Here is a 17,649-nt window from a genome sequence, read left to right as displayed (position 1 = left end):
TCCCTGGGTTTGGGGTTGTTAACAAGGGACGGGGTTTGTTCTGGAGAAACAGGCGTTGGAAATCAGGGAGAAGTTTGTGACAGGCAGAAATGCAGAATCACCAGCATCAGGGCAAGTCCAACAGTCATTTGGAAGTTGGATTAACAACGACCTGAGATACAAGGCCAAAGCAAGGCAAAATGTGGACAAAATCATAAGGACCTTCATGCAGTAAGAATTAGGAAAAAGGATGGTCAGAGAGGGAAAAAGGAATGGAAAGAAATGTTCTTGATCCCACATTTTGGGAGAGAAAGCAGTGGAGAAGACATTTAACATTTATATTTGTCCATGACAAACAATTTTATGAAAGCTGTGAACTAAATTCTGGGCAAGGGAGCTTCTATAGCAGTTTGTATTTATAATAAACCTCCACCCTCTCCCCTTTTTTTCTTTAGTCTTAGGAATTGGGGATGGTTTAGATTAGAGTTCCTGGGGAAGATCCGGTAAAACATGTACATCTCAAAGGCACAAGGAAAGAATGTTAAGTTCCTCCAAAACAATTTATAAGCCTTTTGAGATAAATATGGGAGGTTTGGGGATTGGTAGAAAGAATAGGTGATTTTGAATTGTTTCTAGAGCTGCATTTCTGGTTTTGCAAAGATCTGTAAGATAAGAACAGTTGCTTTTAATTTCTCAAGGAATTGGGTTGTAACTTAAATGACATCATAGGTTGGTCCCCCATCCAACCACATTATCTTCAATTTGCTTTTTTATATCAGGGAACGTATTTCCAACTCAAGATGGAAATCAAAAGATTTCTGTATTACAGATTTAGAGCTCTTTGTCATTGTAATTTTTTAGTAAATCCATAAAAGCATGAGAAGGTTCTTTCTTTTCCTCTGGGCTCATAGTTTTTTATTTTAGCTTAGGGGAGAATGCCTAAGAAAAACTCTAATCAGGCTTTGAATATCAGCTTTTAATCTGGCCAACTTCTGACCACAGGACAAGCTACTTAAAAAAACTCCTTTTAAGTATCGTATCAATTTTCAGCTGAGACAAACAGTAAATATTCCTGACAGTATTAAATAACCCCCTGGACTCAAAGGCGTCCACAGAGAGGGCTCAAAAGACTTTTTTTTTTCTTTTCTTTCTCTCTCTCTCTCTCTCTCTCTACCTACCAGTTACTGTAGACAGAGATCCAGGAGAGCTGACTCTGGTAAGGGTTCTCACCCTTAGCCAGCTTTGGCCAGTTTTTCCTAGGATCCCTCAGCAGACTTGTAGTGAGGTGTAAAGTCGGTGTAGCTTTGGTATCTATCAATTTTGTCAAGGTTTTCGAATCATTTTCATTTCATTTTCCCTTGACTGTTTAAGGGAATAAGGCCGCAATTTACCTGACACTTCCTTGGGGCCCTGTCATCCCTCCTTCAAGGCTAGTTCTAGGGGTTTCTGTAAGGCTACCTACTTGGTGGACTTTTGTTTATGGTCTTCTAGTCTCCTGAAGATTGGAAAGAAGATTGAGGCAGAGGATTACTAGAATGAATGTATACTCAATTAAAGGAGGATAGAGGGTAACGGTAGGAGTTATCTCAGTCTTAGAGTTCTGTTGTGTATACCTCTTGTGTCTTTAATTTTTCACAAGTGATTTGCAACAAATCTTTCAATGAAGGTATTTTGGAATTTTGAAGCCTTTTGGAGCCTTCTGCCTGCCGTTTAAAACAAGTATATACCACTGTGTTTGTTTGATTTGGAAACCCTTTCTTCTTGAATGATCTTATCTAACTGGACCATTCCTTACCACGTCCATCGCATTCTAGGCTGTTAGTTATCTGAGGGCTTCTAGCAGTTTGGTAGGACCCTAGCCAGAAACGGAGTTTAACCCATATTTTCTGTCCAGCGGTAGCTAGTGGTAAGGAGGTACAACCTACATTTCTGTCTGGCCGTATTTTGGGGTCCCCAACCTGATGGTTGTTACCAAGCCAACTTCTTAGGATACAAGGATACAAAAAAGCTTAGGAAGATTCTGTCATTTTGTAGATACTTCTAGCTTCCAGGATTATAATTTTTAGACTTAAGTAAGTGTGCCAGAAGGTGGTATGCTTTGGAATTTAAGGATCTCTCTCTCTCTCTCTTTTTTTTTTTTTTCAATTTTATTTATTCTAGAGAGAAAGAGCGGGGGGAGGAGCAGAGAGAGAGGGACAAGCAGACTCCACACTCAGCACGGACCCTGATACAGGGCTCAATCTCAGGACCCTAAGATCATGACCTGAGCTGAAACCAAGAGTCGGATGATCAACTGACTGAGCCACCCAGGCACTCCTCTATCTATCTGTCTCCCTATCTATCTATCTATCTATCTATCTACTTATTTTTAAGCTAAGTGGGTTTCTCAGAGCCAAACTAATAGCTAAGAGGGACATGCTGCTGCACCGGGGTTGGGAGTTGTGTGGTGTTTTACCCTATACCCAATTGCATCAAAATTTTCTTGAGGTTGGTGGGTGACCTAGTGTCATTCTAACCCATTCTATGACCAGCTTATTCTAACACAGGATTCTTAGAGTTCAGTGGCAATTGCTCTAACAGCTTTTAAGTGCTTAACCCATGTCCACCAATTTGGCAGCTTTTGGTCAGCCAAGAGTCCGATTAGCAGTAGCTTTTACCTACACAATGTAAGACAGACATGCTCACCTTAACACACCAGCAGTAATCAAGAGATGTTACCTTAGCCTGGCCAAAAGAAGGGCTTGTGCACACCACTACCAATTCTTAACATGCAATCTGGGACTGGGAAAAGGACTGAACCAGCACTTCTCAACAAATAAGGACTATAGCCTGGGATTCCACACAATGAGGAGTTGTAGACTGAACCACCAGGAGTTCCCAATATGGAATCTGGGGGCTAAGTCAAGGGGTGGGGGTTCCAATCAAATGGGGGATATTGGACTGGAAAACCAATCAGATTAAGAGCTCAGTGCAAAGACATTTAAGCCCAGAACCAAGAGAAACTCACCTATGGCCCTTAGATATGGCAAGAAGGACAGAGGGTATCATGCTTGTGTTTCTTGTCCCTGAAGCCATCAGGAATTTTCCTTTGTATCCAAATGCTTCCACCAAATCTGTTAAAAACCAGAGTTCAGCTGAGTAAACTTAAAAATCTAATTGCTTTATTCAATGATTCGTGAATCATACAGCATCCCGTCTAGTAAATAGGGAGGGGCTCTTCATCACTGCAAAAAGGGGAGGCTTCTATAGGCCTCTACAGACTTCTACAGACGGGGCAGGAAAAGGAAGTGTCTAGCAAAAAGTGGATTGTTTCAGGCAGAGTTATGTTCCTTCAGGGGACTGCCAGAGTTTATCAGGTGGATTTCCTCACTAGCTGACCAGGAAATTTTAGTCTGACTGGTTAAGGTTATATTCCTGGGAGAGGCCAAAACTGCAGCTAGGTATTAAATCTCAGTCCAATGATGTGGACTTAGCACGAGTGACTCCATTTGGGGCCTGTTTCTTTTTTGATAGATGTTAACACTAATACAATATTATTTTGTATTTTAATGTAGGTGAAGAGAACTGGTCTTGTGGTGGTGAAAAACACGAAAATTGTTGGTCTCCACTGTTCTAGTGAAGATTTACATGCTGGAAAAATTGCTCTTATAAAACATGGGTCAAGGCTGAAAAACTGTGATCTTTATTTTTCCAGAAAACCCTGTTCTGCTTGTTTGAAAATGATTGTAAATGGTAAGTGTAGATAAGGCTTGGTTGGGGATTAATAGTATTTATCTAAGAATAACCAAGATAAATTGCCTAAACACCACTATCATTTAGAAATATGAATACATATAAGAATATAGTTTGATACTAAGAAAAGTCAAAAAACACGGATTCTGGTCTCAGCCCTGTCACTGTTTAGATGAGCCTTTGTGTATTAGAGGACTAATGCTAGCTACTATAATAAACACTGAAATTTCAGTGGCTTAATATACTAGACCTTTATCACCCATGTAATAGTCCAACGTAGGTGTTGCTGAACAGCAGGCGGTTTTTCTCCATGTGGCTGTTTCATGGGTGTAGGCCTCTCGTGTGTTTTGCTACTGTCGTCTTCTAGAGCCTTGAGTCCTTTGCATCCAGAGGTAGACTGAGACAGAGAATAGAGAAGGCACACTGCTCCTAAAAACTAAAAATGCTGGCCTGGAAGTCACTTGCATCATTTCTGTTCCCATCCACTGTGGGCTCTGTAGCTCCTGGCTGAGCAGCTGTCTCCCAGGGACTGCTCTGTACTTCGGACGGAGAAGCACAAATTATTAATGTTTAACTATCCATCTCTGCTACACCAGGCTGCTCACTAAAGCTATGCTTATGATTCTGTTTTGTATCCAGGTAAGTATGCATACCATTCTCCCATTTTAAAAATATTACATCTTTTACATAGGCACTATGATGTTGTGACTAGAATATGAGTTATATATTTGGTCTTCATCCCTTTCCTGGTACAAAGCAGATAAAACCCTTGGAACTTCCTGGGTGATGAGGGTGATTGAGGTGTCTTTTGTTGTTCATAACAAGCCCCCTTCAGCCATACTTGAGTTTGTTAGTGAAGGGACTTTTGGGAAGCGCCATAAATGGGGGCCCACTTGTCAGCAGAACCAACCAGGTAATTAAAGGGTCGGCGCTTTCAGTCTCACTTCTCAGACCTCTGAGGTTTGAGTTCAGTTACCAATGGCCAATAATTTAATCGATCATGCCTATGTAATGAGGCCTCCTCCTCCAAAAAGAGCAGGTTTGGAGTGCTTCTGGAGAAGAAAAGGCTCATATAGTTTTGTTTGTTTAAAGATTTTATTTGTTTGACAGAGAGAGAGCATAAGCAGGGAGAGTGGCAGACAGAGGGAAAGGGAGAAGCAAGCTCCCCGCTGAGCAAGGAGCAGATGTGGGGGTCAATCCCAGAACCCTGCGACCATGACCTGAGTTGAAGGCAGATGCTTAACCAACTGAGCCACCCAGGCATCCCAAACAAGGCTTAAACAGTTTTAATCCGTTCCCTCAATTTGCTGCTTGGGTTATTTGTTACAACTTAATGTAACACATCATCTAGTATCAAATGAGTGATAAAGGCTGTTAAGTGATATATGAATTGAGGAGTGAAATAGTGATCTATACAGGTTGTCGTGTAATGAAAGGCTGGGGCTTAAGCTGGATCTGGACGATGGAGAGGAAGAAGATCGCATTCCATGGGAGTAGCACATGCGGGGTCATTGGTTTGTGAGAAACAAGGTTCTGGGGTCAGTGTTCATAATGGAGAAATACTCTTGGAAAGAATAGTGGCAGGTGGATGATAATGACAGGTTGGGACTTAAGTGCAGAACTTTGAAAAACTGTATGGCCTTTGAGCTTTATCCTATAGAACAGAGTACCTAAGCTTATTCTGAAGAGGGCAATTTTTATTTACATGAAAGTTTTAAGAGTAGTGATCAGATCCAGGGTAAAGACAGTGCCGTTGACCTACAAGTGAGGCACTTCCAGGAGAAGTGGTCATGTGGCTAGAGCCTCCTGCCTGCAGCGGGTATTTCAAGCAGCTAGAGCCCAGATACTGCTGGATTCTATAGTCTTTCCCCTGCCATTATGAATAGAGAAGATAGGTATGAGAGTGGTGGGGACATTGTTTTTCCTTTTTTTTTTTTTTTTTTTACCAATTAATTGTGCAGACTGTATATTCATTTCATCACTTGTGTTAATTGACCTATAAATCTTATTAGAGATAATATGGAGCTGAAGCTTTTTGAGCAGGTTTTAACATGATTAAATTTACTATTACTTTTTAATTTTTTGTTATTGAATTGGAACATGGAAAGATGAGGTTAAGAGCTTGATATTAGGCAAGGTATAAAATAGGGTTGAGATGGCACTGATAATAGAAAAAGAATGTGACTGTGTTGATTGACCTCTTCTAGAGCAAGGGAGAAAAATGAATAAAACATAGTTGTGTTTTGTGCTGAGCTGACTTTTATTGACAATTATTTATTTATATGACAGTTATTAGATTAGTGTTCTAAAGCACAGTGCTTCTCAGTGTGGTCTGTGGATTCCTGATGGTCCACAAGGTCATACTATTTTCTTAATAACACTATATTTATACAAATAGTACCAAAATGATGGTGAGTAAACTACTATTGCTATAGTATGAATCAAGGTAGTAGTAGTCCTTGTACTCATTATGGCCATGAACCTGGGGTTTAAAAAGAGGGTTTCATGTAAAAATGTCCTTGATAAAACAGTAAAAATTATTAATTTTAATAAATCCCAACACTTGAGTACACATCTTTTTAATATTCTGTGTTGAAAAAATAGGAGGTGGACCTAAAGCACTTTTGCTACAAACCTAATTAAGTATGAAGGTTGCCTTAAGGAAAAACATTTATTTATTTTTTTTAAGATTTTATTTATTTATTTGACAGACAGAGATCACAAGTAGGCAGAGAGGCAGGCAGAGAGAGAGGAAGGGAAGCAGGCTCCCTGCTGAGCATAGAGCCCGATGTGGGTCTCGATCCCAGGACCCCGGGATCATGACCTGAGCCGAAGGCAGAGGCTTTAGCCCACTGAGCCACCCAGGTGCCCAGGAAAAACACTTATGTGTGCAGTTGTTTGAGTTACTGTAACCAAACTAACATGGGTTCATGAGTTAGCTCCTCAGTGAGTTATAGATAGGAGTTACACCAGGTAGAGTTGTCACTCCGAAAGGAAGGAAACTTTATTTGCAGCAAATAAGATCACGGGGAATAACTTCCAAATGCATGACTCCCTGAGCTGGGTGAATGGGTTCCTTTATTTAGGGTTAAGGTAAATATTCAGAAAGGGGAGTTTTGTCTTCATATAAAAAGGCAGGCCTAAGGTTGTACATTGATTTTAAGAAAATTTATGTTATACGTTATGTTAATGAGGGTTATCCTCCTCCTTGGACAGAGATTTTAACATAAGGAGGCAAAGGTAACCGTCCGACAAGGGGAAGGGCTAGGGGCATGTACCAGGATGGGGTCTTGGGCTCCTGATCTCTGTAAGGAATGTAGGGCCTTATTTACTTTTGAAACCAGCACTGGGAGTTTTTACCACTGATTTATTGTGACTGATATGAGTAAGTTATTTCCAGGTCTGATAGAGACTGTTAGTTCTTGCATTTCCTTTGTTCCCTAAAATCCTTTTGCACCTTGTTGTAACTCTGACACTTCTCAGGAAGTTCGGCAAGAACTCTGACACAGCTCTGGAGCTAGGGTGAGTAGAGCCCATAAGGAGGGCATAGATCAAGAACGTAGCTGGGGGCCTGAAATGACTTCTCTTTCTTTTTCTGGGGACCCCGTAACTCTTTAGGCTTATGTTATAAACTGAATTATTCACTTTTTTTTTTTTTTCATGGAACACTGCGAACAAACTGTGTGGCAGGTATTCTCTCAGAAAGGAATGAAGTGAAACTATCACTCCCAAGAAAACTGACAGTATTTGTTGCCAGTGATAAAGTTTGAGTCTTCAAGTGAAAATTAGAATTTTGAGAAAGTTACATCCACCGTCATAAGCTTACAGCTTCCTAACACTTAAAGACTCTAATGATGTAATATTAATGATGGTCATGCTAACGAACAGTACTTTGTCTTAATATCGTAAAGTCGGTAAACCGGTATTTTCCAAAAGACCAACGTAGGATGCTACAAAATCATGCATGAGTGAGAGAGCCATTGTAAGTGCACAGTAAACCAATGGACTTTAACATAGTTGTATGGAAAGTTTGTTGATAGATTTCAGATTCCATACTGTAACTTTTCCAAACTAACTTTTAAGAAATTACCCCTCAAATTTTTATGTAGTGTCAAAGAGGAATATTCAGTTATCTGAAATGTGTGTTAAAATACTCCTTTTTCAACTATACATGTGTGTGGAGCTGAATACTTTTCATATACTTCAGTGAAAACAACCTATCACAGCAGATTGAAAGCAGGAGCAGATTTGAGAATCCAGCTGTCATCTATAAAGCCAGATAATAATAAGGAGATTTGTAAACATTTAAAACAATGCCATTCTTCTCAACTAGTTTTCATTGCTGTTTTGGAAAATAGTTATTTTTTATTAAACTGTGTTATATTAATGTATAGTAGGTTCTCTATTTTTAATGAATTAAAAAAATATTTTTTTGAAATTGTTTTAAGTTTCTAATATAATAAATATCAGTAGGTATAATCTATATAAACAGAGCTCTTGGGGTCCTCATTAATTTTTAAGAGTATAACAAGGTCTAAAACCAAAACATTTGGAAACCCCTGCTGTAGCATTTGCCAGTGGTACGTGAACATTTGTTCAAAGACTAGTCATCCCCTCTTCTCCTTAAATCAGGATTGCTAGAAGCAAACCAGATGCTTAGATGAAAGATTGACTATCACCACTGAGTAGAAAATGGATTGTGAGAACTCCAATAGAGAGAAGGTGAAATGCAGCCAGAGGAAACATTCTGATACCAGCTCTGAGCCTTCAAAGCTGATTTATAACCCAAGCTACAGTAAGAGTCAGGATGAGCAGGGTGTAGATAGAAATATGTGTTTGTTCAACTAAGACTTCTTAATTCATCTGTTACTTGGAATGCAGGACACTCTGTGGGCCATCTGTCTTTTCCCTTCTGGGCACAATCATAAAAATCTGTCCTAGCTGAAATTCCATGAGATAACTAGCAAAGGGGTCTCTTTGTAAAATACTAATCAATTGATGAACATTTGAGTGCTTAACCCTGTGTAAGGGATCTCATTGTTCCCTATCAAATACAAAATATTTTTTTCATCTGTTTGTTATCTAGTTTTATTTTCTCTTTTGTAAATTGGTCATATTGTTTTGTCTGTCTTGAGGCCTTACTGTTCTTGTCAATTCATATGTATTGTTAATGAATTACAGTTTTTTCCGTATATTAAAGATTACTAACCTTCTGTCACATTAATTGAAAAGAAATTGTTTTGTCTTTAATTTTGTGGGCTTAAAAAAATTGATATTGCTCCCCACCCCGCAATACGTTCATATAAACTGCTACCCTCACGTTCTTTTGGCCATTTAGGTTTTTTCTATATGTTTACTATTTATTTATTTACTTACTTGAGAGAGAAAGAATGAGCAGGGGCCGGGGGCGGGAGTAGGAGCAGAGGGAGAGGGAGAAGGGTACTCTGTGCTGAGCAGGGAGCCCAACATAGGAGCTAGATCCCAGGACCCCAGGATTATGACCTGAGCCAAAGGTGACACTTAACTGACTGAGCCACCCAGACACCCCTATGTTTTTACTGTTTTAAACAGTGCTGCACTAGATATATACATGCATGATTTTGTTTGTTTCTATTTAGAATTTTTCTTTTCTTTTTTTTTTTTTTTTAGAATAGCTTCCCAAAGGAAGAATTCCGACCATAGGTACATTTTTAATGTATGGATGAATTGTTTATTTCAACTACAAAACTCTCAACAATATCAGTTGTCAGCTATGATCTTTCTAAAAGCAGCCATTTGATTACTTATAGGACTCCAGTATGTAGTTCTGGTGCTGGGCTTTGGGACCACGCTGAGCAAAGCCTGTGATTCCACAGATATCTTCCAAGCACCCATCTTTTCCCATAAAGGGCTATATAACAAATCTCTTAGGCTTTGCAGGCTATATGGTGTCTGTACAGTACTCAACTCCACTACTTCGTTGTAGTGCAAAAGCAGGCAGAGAGTATGTCAAAGAATGGGTGAGTCTGTGTTCCGGTAAAACTTCATAGGCACTGAAATTTGAATTTCATAAAATGTTCATTTGTCACAAAATACTATTCTCTTGATTTTTCCAAATAGTTAAAACTATAAAATCCATTCTTAACCTACAAGCTAGGGAAAAAACAGGCAGTGGGTCAGATTTGGCCTCTGGACCATAGTTTGCCTACCCTTGGGCTGTATTATAGTTGACTTCGTAATAGACATTTTTTATATTGGGACCGCTGGATCTACCACAATGATAAGGTGGATTTATTAAGAAAGCCCTTAATTTCAACATGGATCTGATAACTGCCTTTCATATTTTGTATTTCAGCTGGAGTTAACCGAATTTCATACTGGCCTGCTGATCCAGAAATAAGTTTGCTTACTGAGGATTCTAGTTCTGAAGATGCCAAGTTAGATGCCAAAGCGGTGGAAAGATTGAAGTCAAACAGTCGGGCCCATGTGTGTGTCTTACTTCAGCCTTTGGTGTGTTATATGGTGCAGTTTGTAGAGGAGACCTCTTACAAATGTGACTTTATTCAAAAAATTGCAAAAACATTGCCGGATGCTAACGTTGACTTTTATTCTGAATGTAAACAAGAAAGAATAAAAGAATATGAAATGTTATTTTTGGTTTCAAATGAAGAAATGCATAAGCAAATACTGATGACTATAGGCTTGGAGAACCTATGTGAAAATCCATACTTTAGCAATCTAAGACAAAACATGAAAGACCTTATCCTACTCTTGGCCACAGTAGCTTCCAGTGTGCCCAACTTTAAGCACTACGGATTTTATTGTGGTAATACCGAACAGATTAATGAAATTCACAATCAAAGTTTGCCACAAGAAATTGCAAGGCACTGCATGGTTCAGGCCAGGTTATTGGCATATCGAACTGGTGAGTTATATGCTTAGTGCATAAATTGGGGCTGACTGATTGGGTTGTATTTGTCTCACAAGTAAAATGGTATTTGTCTCATCTATTGTAGAGTTCATTTACTCTTAGACACGGTTCGTTATATGTGTGAAGTTAGTGAAACCCTTGAGTAGGCAACTCTTAGAGCAGTTTTAGGATTCCTGTGGCCTTATTTTCAGTGCTACATTTATAAATCAGGGACTGATTATCTAGACCCTTCCACTTCCTGCTTTTGTAATCTCATTGATCACTGAGCCCTCCACTAGAAATGGGACAAAAAGAGAAAGGAGAGAGAACTAAAATCATTAATTTTAGTTGACTCATCAATATTTTGTATGTATTCAGCATTTAATAAAACCTTTGAAAATTTTTATAACAAAAATATGAATTCAAAATAACTAACAGCATTGAAGTAAAGAAATATTAAATTCTTCCAGCTGCTGGTATGTCTTTAATCAGCAAGTTGAAAAATCAGATGTTTTTACTTCATTAAGTTGACAGTGAGTGTATATGTGAAAAAGGAAAGTGTTACTTGGGAATTTTCGTTATTGTGATGAAAGATGGCATCTGTATTTCCAATTATAGAACAATGTTTTCACATCTTACCAGGCATAAGATTTTTCAAAGTAAAATCATGATCACTTTTAAATGTAACTTTGTAAGCGGCGGGGGGGAATATAGGCAGGAGGAACAGTAGAGTAAGATTTGACGAATGGAGGATATTTTTTAGCTTATCCCAAGAAAGAAGGAGAAGAAAGAAAATCACAAGAAAAGGTTCATACAAATGCCACTGGTCTGCAGTATATTCTAAACAAAGTCCACAATCAAAGTACTTTGACTAGAATGGAGATTCTCAACTGACAGTATATCAGAATCACCATTAAAAGTTCTATTAAAAGTACAAATGCTTGAGTTCCAACCCAGACCCACTGAACCGAGTCTGTAAGGATGTGGCCTAGGCCTATGAATTTTTAAAGTTCTCCAAGGGATTCTGATCTTCAGCAGGGTTAATAATCACTCAATTTTTATTAAAAAATTTGGTTCTACTATAGGCACAAACTGTATGATTCCAAACAACTGTTGTGTAAAAGTCTGATTTAATGTCATTATGTTGTATCATGGGCCATGCATTAGTGTCTGGCCAAAAAACCAGCTTTATAAAGAATTTTTCTCTTAACCATTCTGGAAGGACAGAAATAAATGGGAATAGCTGTTACAGCCATAATTCACTAATTCCCCTTTGGTAATAAGAATTCAGCTGATTCCAGAGTGACATGGGCATGCACTGTTCTTTTAATTGATCTCAGTATCTCCTCAATATTCTCATAGGAGAATCATACCATGTATGAATCATGAATCATACCATGTATGAATATGAATACATATGAATATGTATGAATGTGAATCATGAATATGAATCATACCATGTAGGATTCCAGTGTTTGAAGATGTGGTAAAAAAAAAAAAAAAAAAAAAAATGTGGTAATGTATAGATACAAATTCGTCCCCATGTTCTTTATAAGATACTTATAAAGTATATTATAAATTTGTAATAAATTATAAAGTTATCCACATTTCTGTGGATAATTATAAAGTTATCCACTATTTCTGTGCAGAGTTTTGTACATAACATTGTGCTTTTGCATTTGATGGATAACTGAAAAGATTTTTCAAGGTTAAATTTTTGACTGTGCGTGACTCTTTGCCTGGAACCCAATCCTGACTAGGATGCAAGTCTTGGGGCTGCAGTCCGCTCCGCTGTCAGCTCTTCTGGGGAAGAGAGCCATGTGTTCATCACTGTTTCCTTAGCACTGAAGCACAGTGTGTTGAATGGATAAAGGAAATCTTTTTATATCCAAATGTAGATGGTCCACAATCCCTTCTCCAAAATTCTTGGAGCAAGATGAAAAGGAGTCCAGAATTTTTCAGATTTTAGAAAGGTAATATGGTTACATGTATTGTATTGCATATGACACAGCACTCCGGGAGGGGCCTGAAGCAGTACATTGTAATCAAGCACATACATATGGAGTAAAATGTATGAATATTTGCACTAAATATTTGGTCAGGTGTGGCCACAAAAGAAGTACATCAGGCTGTCCCAAAAAAACATTTGATATAAGGGATTGATAAGGAATTCTGGACTTGGTATTCTTGGTATTCTTCACTGATGATAAATAACAATAAGTAACAATTTATTGAGCACCTGGAATGTGTAAGGCACAGAGCCAGGAAATTTATATATGTATATATGTATCTCATTGAACACTGAGGACAATCCAGCAAAGTAGCTATCCCCATGATAGGGTGTGCTCCGAATAACCCAGACTTTTAATTTCACTCTGTTCAGTTTGTTTTGACTTTATTTCACTCTCAAAGTGAAGACACCATTTCTTTAATCCATTTCATTCAAAAATATGCATGAGTAAAATGAATTCCAAAACTTCTAACAACGGAATTCTGAAAGTAACTAAGAAGTAGATGCCTATTTGCTTTTTGAATGCCAAATAAATAGGATCCCCAGAGATATCATTAAAGGACATTTTGAGTTAGCAAAAAAGTGACAATGTTCATTTAGACTCTAGAGGGGGATAAAAGAGAGGAGGGCATTGCCTCTTACCCATCTGGTTCAAGTGTGATTTTTTTATCTTTTTTGGGACCTCTTTTCCCTTAGACTAAGTGCTTTCCAAAGCTGAGGATTATGCTTTCCTCCTAACCACGACATTGGTGATGAATGTAAGTTGGAGTAGCCACAAAAGTTAACTGTTTCAAATCATAACCTGGTGGTTCTCAGCTTGCAGTATGCCTATAAATCAGAGGGGATGCTCATGAAAAGTATGGGTTCCTGAGCCCCGCTTCCTTTGGAGAGGTTGCTTCAGATTTCCATGGGAGCTGGGAGGCCTCCGTTTTAACAAGCATCCAGTGATTCTGATGAAGTGGGCTATGGACCGCACACGGACATACTCTGATGTGACCCCAGAATCAGGGGCTAAATAGCCACACCTGTGTTCCAGAGCCATGGGATAAAGAATTCTCTGACTTTCAGTGATCAGAGTCTCGGGAATTGGGCTCAGTGATTATAAGTTGACCTTTCCTTCAAAGGATGTACAGAGAAAGCCTTGTGAGTGATCAGACCATGGGGAGCAATTTCTGTAAAAATTACAGATACAAAAAGATTCTTGAGAAATTATCTCATCTGTCATCCAGCCTTGGAGCCGTGGGAAATCTCCATCTAGCATGGATGAAATTTATTCTGATCTTAAAAGGCATAGTAAAGAATATTCTGTTGGTGTAACTAGATTTAGCTAGACAGTAGAGCTGCATACTGATGGAAAAACACATTTATCCCCTCCTGACAATGTTTAGTCTATCCCCCGACTGAAATAGAAAAAGTGGCTCCTGAGACTGGAAAAACACAACATAAAAAATACTTGTGCCAATGGTAGGAAAAATAGGCCCTTAGCATGAAGAATTTCTATTTCAGTCTCTCATTTTTTTATTTCAGGTTTATACCTATATTAAGGATAATTTTGCTTAAAGATTTTGGTGTTTCAGGCAAATATAATCTTATGTTTTTAGCTTTTGCCACTTGCCTTAGAAATGAGCATACAGCTATAATTTTATTCTTTCCACCTCATGTTATATTCTGAAGGTCTTGGAAGGAACAAAATTTTGTTTACACCACAATCTCTTTCATGAATCTCCACTCTAGAACAAGCCTTCCCAATACCCTCCACTCCTCATTTCCTTCCTAGCACAGCACGGCACACAGGTGCTTCTGTGTTTGCCCCTTCCTGTCTCCCTCCCACGTCGGACTGTACGTTTCATGAATACAGGGACCCTCACCACTGTCTACTTGGGCAGTCAAGAGAGAAATCTTTGTTAAATTCTTAACATCAGAGGGAGGGGTAGGTTTCATCTGGAGGGCTACATTTTAGTCACTTGATTTCTTGGCCTGTTTTCTCAGCTAGAAAAGGAAATAGCTGCTTTACCTGTAGGTAAAAATGAGATGATGCATAAAAATTGCTTCAGATAAATTGCACAGATGCTTTGTGTTATAATTTTGAAAACCCAAACTTACTTGAACTGAAGATGGGGGATTTCATTATGTTATCATAGCTTCTAAGACTTATTTATAAAGCAAACTCATTTTTAATGCCTGGGTAGGATAAAGTTATCATTGGGGGGATTAGCTTTTAGGAAATTGTAGGGTAAAACTTTAGTTTCATTTACTCCTTACCAATATGAGTAAGTTCCGATAATTGGTACCATCTCTGTGTAAGTGTACCTACTTAACTACATCAGTCCCTTGTTAAGATTTTGATAAATACTATGTTTTTGTTATTAGTGTATTATTGTCTTACAAATTTGAAACTTACCCTAGTACTAGTAGAAAAAGTCAATCCTTGATATGCAGAATTTCTATTTTGGTTTTTTAAAGCTTTCTGTTTCAGATTAATAGTTTTAAGAAATACAGCTTTATTCGTTGCAGAAGTTTGGGTTCTGCAAGGGAATTATAATCTCGTGTTTATATCTTCTGGCACTTGATTCAGAAATGAGCATCATTCACTAAGTTGCCATTCTTTTCCCCTTCAGGTAAACTCTGAAGGTCAGGAAAGGGTTTTATACACAAATATAAAACAAATATTTGTTTTTGTTTGTATTAAAAGTTTGAACTCCTTCTTAGCAAGGACATTTCTGCAAAATGTATTTTCCATGGTTAGAGTGTTTAAAAAATGGTAGAAGACAGATTTGAGTGTTGTGAATTATTGTTACATTAAATCCATTAGTTCAGAAATTTCTTTTTAAATCAATTTCATCATCTGTTAGAAATAGTCTTTTAGAAACTGACTTAGTGGAGAATCTATAAAATTACACTCTGCTCTGGCAGCTTTGAAGTAATCTGACTGTGGGCACTGCCGTTTTAATGAGCTCTGTATATAGATCATGTGCGACTGGGTTGGTAGTGACCCTGCCTGGTTATTTAGTACCTACTTCCATATTCCATGTGTAAAAGTATTTATTTTAGTGGTAAATTTTTACTAAATAAGTTTATTTAGTAATAAAAACATATTTCTATAATTAGTGAAGATGTCCAGGATTGTTGCTACATTATGAATTATGTTTCAACAGTATGTATTATTTTTGGAAATGTGTTTCTGAAACTAACAAATTAATCTTTACTGAGTTAAATGCCATTTATCTTTCAGAGGATCATAAAACTGGAGTTGGAGCAGTCATCTGGGCAGAAGGAAAATCTGTAAGTATGAAAACAATTCCTTTCTTTAAGTTTTTATTTATTTAAGAAATCTCTACACCAGGGGCGCCTGGGTGGCTCAGTGAGTTAAGGCCTCTGCCTTTGGCTCAGGTCATGATCTCGGGGTCCTGGGATCGAGCCCTGCATCGGGCTCTCTGCTCAGCGGGGAGCCTGCTTCCTCTCTCTCTGCCTGCCTCTCTGCCTACTTGTGATCTCTGTCTGTCAAATGAAGAAATAAAATCTTAAAAAAAAAAAAAAAGAAAGAAAGAAAGAAGTCTCTACACCAAACGCGGGGCTCAAACTCATGACCCAAAGATTAAGAGTTGTGTGCTCTTCTGACTGAGGCAGCCAGGCACCCCTGGAAATCATTCTTTAGACATTTAACCTTGATTTTGTTTAAACATAGTTAGATCTTAAGTGCATTACATTTTATTGACCCATTGGGGTTAATATTTTGTATGGGTGCTTTTACTAAATTCTATAAACAGTTGATCATTCCTGGGGTGCCTGGATGGCTCTGTGGATTAAAGCCTCTGCCTTTGGCTCAGGTCATGATCCCAGGGTCCTGGAATAGAGCCCCACATCGGGCTCTCTGCTCAGTGGGGAGCCTGCTTCCTCCTCTCTCTCTGCCTGTCTTTCTGCCTACCTGTGATCTGTCTGTCAAATAAATAAATAAAATCTTAAGAAAAAAAGTTGATCATTCCCTCTACAATTGTCTAGATAGACTCATTCATTTAGCAAACATTTATTAAACACCTCTACAGGGTAGGCACTGTGCCACAATAAACAGGAGATAAAGACCACATTTTCTGCCTTTGCTGGCCTTAAATAGTTTATTAATGGAGACAGGGGAACAAAAAAAGACTGGTATATAACTGTAATTATAACACGACACTGGGAGAGCATGGAGGAGCAATCTCTCTGCTACTTGGAGAAATGAGTAAAATATTCTTGGAGGAGGTAAGGTGCTATTTATTAGTCTTGAAGAATACGTAGGAAGACATCAGACAGAGTAAATTAGTATGACTGGGAGGATAACATGCAGAGGGAGAGGGTATGAGAGAGAATGTGGGAAAATTCAAGTGATTTGGCATATAGTATGCACTCTACGTGCTTACTGTACTCTGTAGTAGAGTAGCAAAAAATTAGACTGGACCATGAAGAAATCTATATGCCATGTAAAGAGTTTGGACTTTATCTTTTCAACAGTGGGATGCTCTAGTGCTAACCAGTAGAAATAAAAGGCAAGTCACACACATAATTTTAAATTTTCTTGGAGCCACATTAAAAAAAAAATAAAAAGATGGGATGCCTGGGTGGCTCAGTCAGTTAATCGTCTGTCTGCAGCTCAGGTCATGACCCCAGGATCCTGGGATCGAGTCTACATTGGGCTCCTTGCTCAGCTGGGAGCCTGCTTCTCCCTCAATCTGCCCCTCCCCCTGCTTGTTCTCTCTCTCTCTGGCAAATAAATAAATAAAATCTTTAAAAAATAATAAAAAAGAAAAGAAACATGAATTTAATTTTAAGAATATATTTTATTTAATCAAATATCCAGAAATACTCTTTCAACATGTAATCAATATAAAAGCTATTAATAAAATATTGTGCATTGGTGGGGAGTAGAACTCTCCATAATCCTATGTATAGTTTAAACTTGCAGTACGTCTCAATTCAGAGTAATCACATATGGCTAGTGGCTACTCTGTTGGACAGTACAATCCAAGAATATTTGAGATGGGAAAATGATTTGATCAGGTTT

General features: G+C 38.3%; 1 protein-coding gene across 3 annotated transcripts in view; it reads left to right on the top strand.

Annotated features, from left to right (window-relative positions):
• CDADC1 (cytidine and dCMP deaminase domain containing 1) overlaps positions 1–17,649 on the top strand; it is a 48,330-nt gene that overhangs the window by 13,868 nt on the left and 16,813 nt on the right. For all 3 annotated transcript variants that reach the window (XR_007126178.1, XM_047723390.1, XM_047723389.1), the window contains 3 exons: positions 3,534–3,711; positions 10,046–10,615; positions 15,844–15,893. Coding sequence is in view for 2 of the 3 variants with exons in the window: in XM_047723390.1 (XP_047579346.1) it covers positions 3,534–3,711; positions 10,046–10,615; positions 15,844–15,893 (798 nt within the window). In the remaining variant the exon portion in view is untranslated. The remainder of the gene's footprint in view (positions 1–3,533; positions 3,712–10,045; positions 10,616–15,843; positions 15,894–17,649) is intronic.

The sequence above is a fragment of the Lutra lutra genome, chromosome 3 (assembly GCF_902655055.1).
Source record: "Lutra lutra chromosome 3, mLutLut1.2, whole genome shotgun sequence".
NCBI classification, from domain to species: domain Eukaryota; kingdom Metazoa; phylum Chordata; class Mammalia; order Carnivora; family Mustelidae; genus Lutra; species Lutra lutra.
Note: the sequence above shows the minus strand (reverse complement) of the source record. Positions and strands in the feature narration are given on the sequence as shown.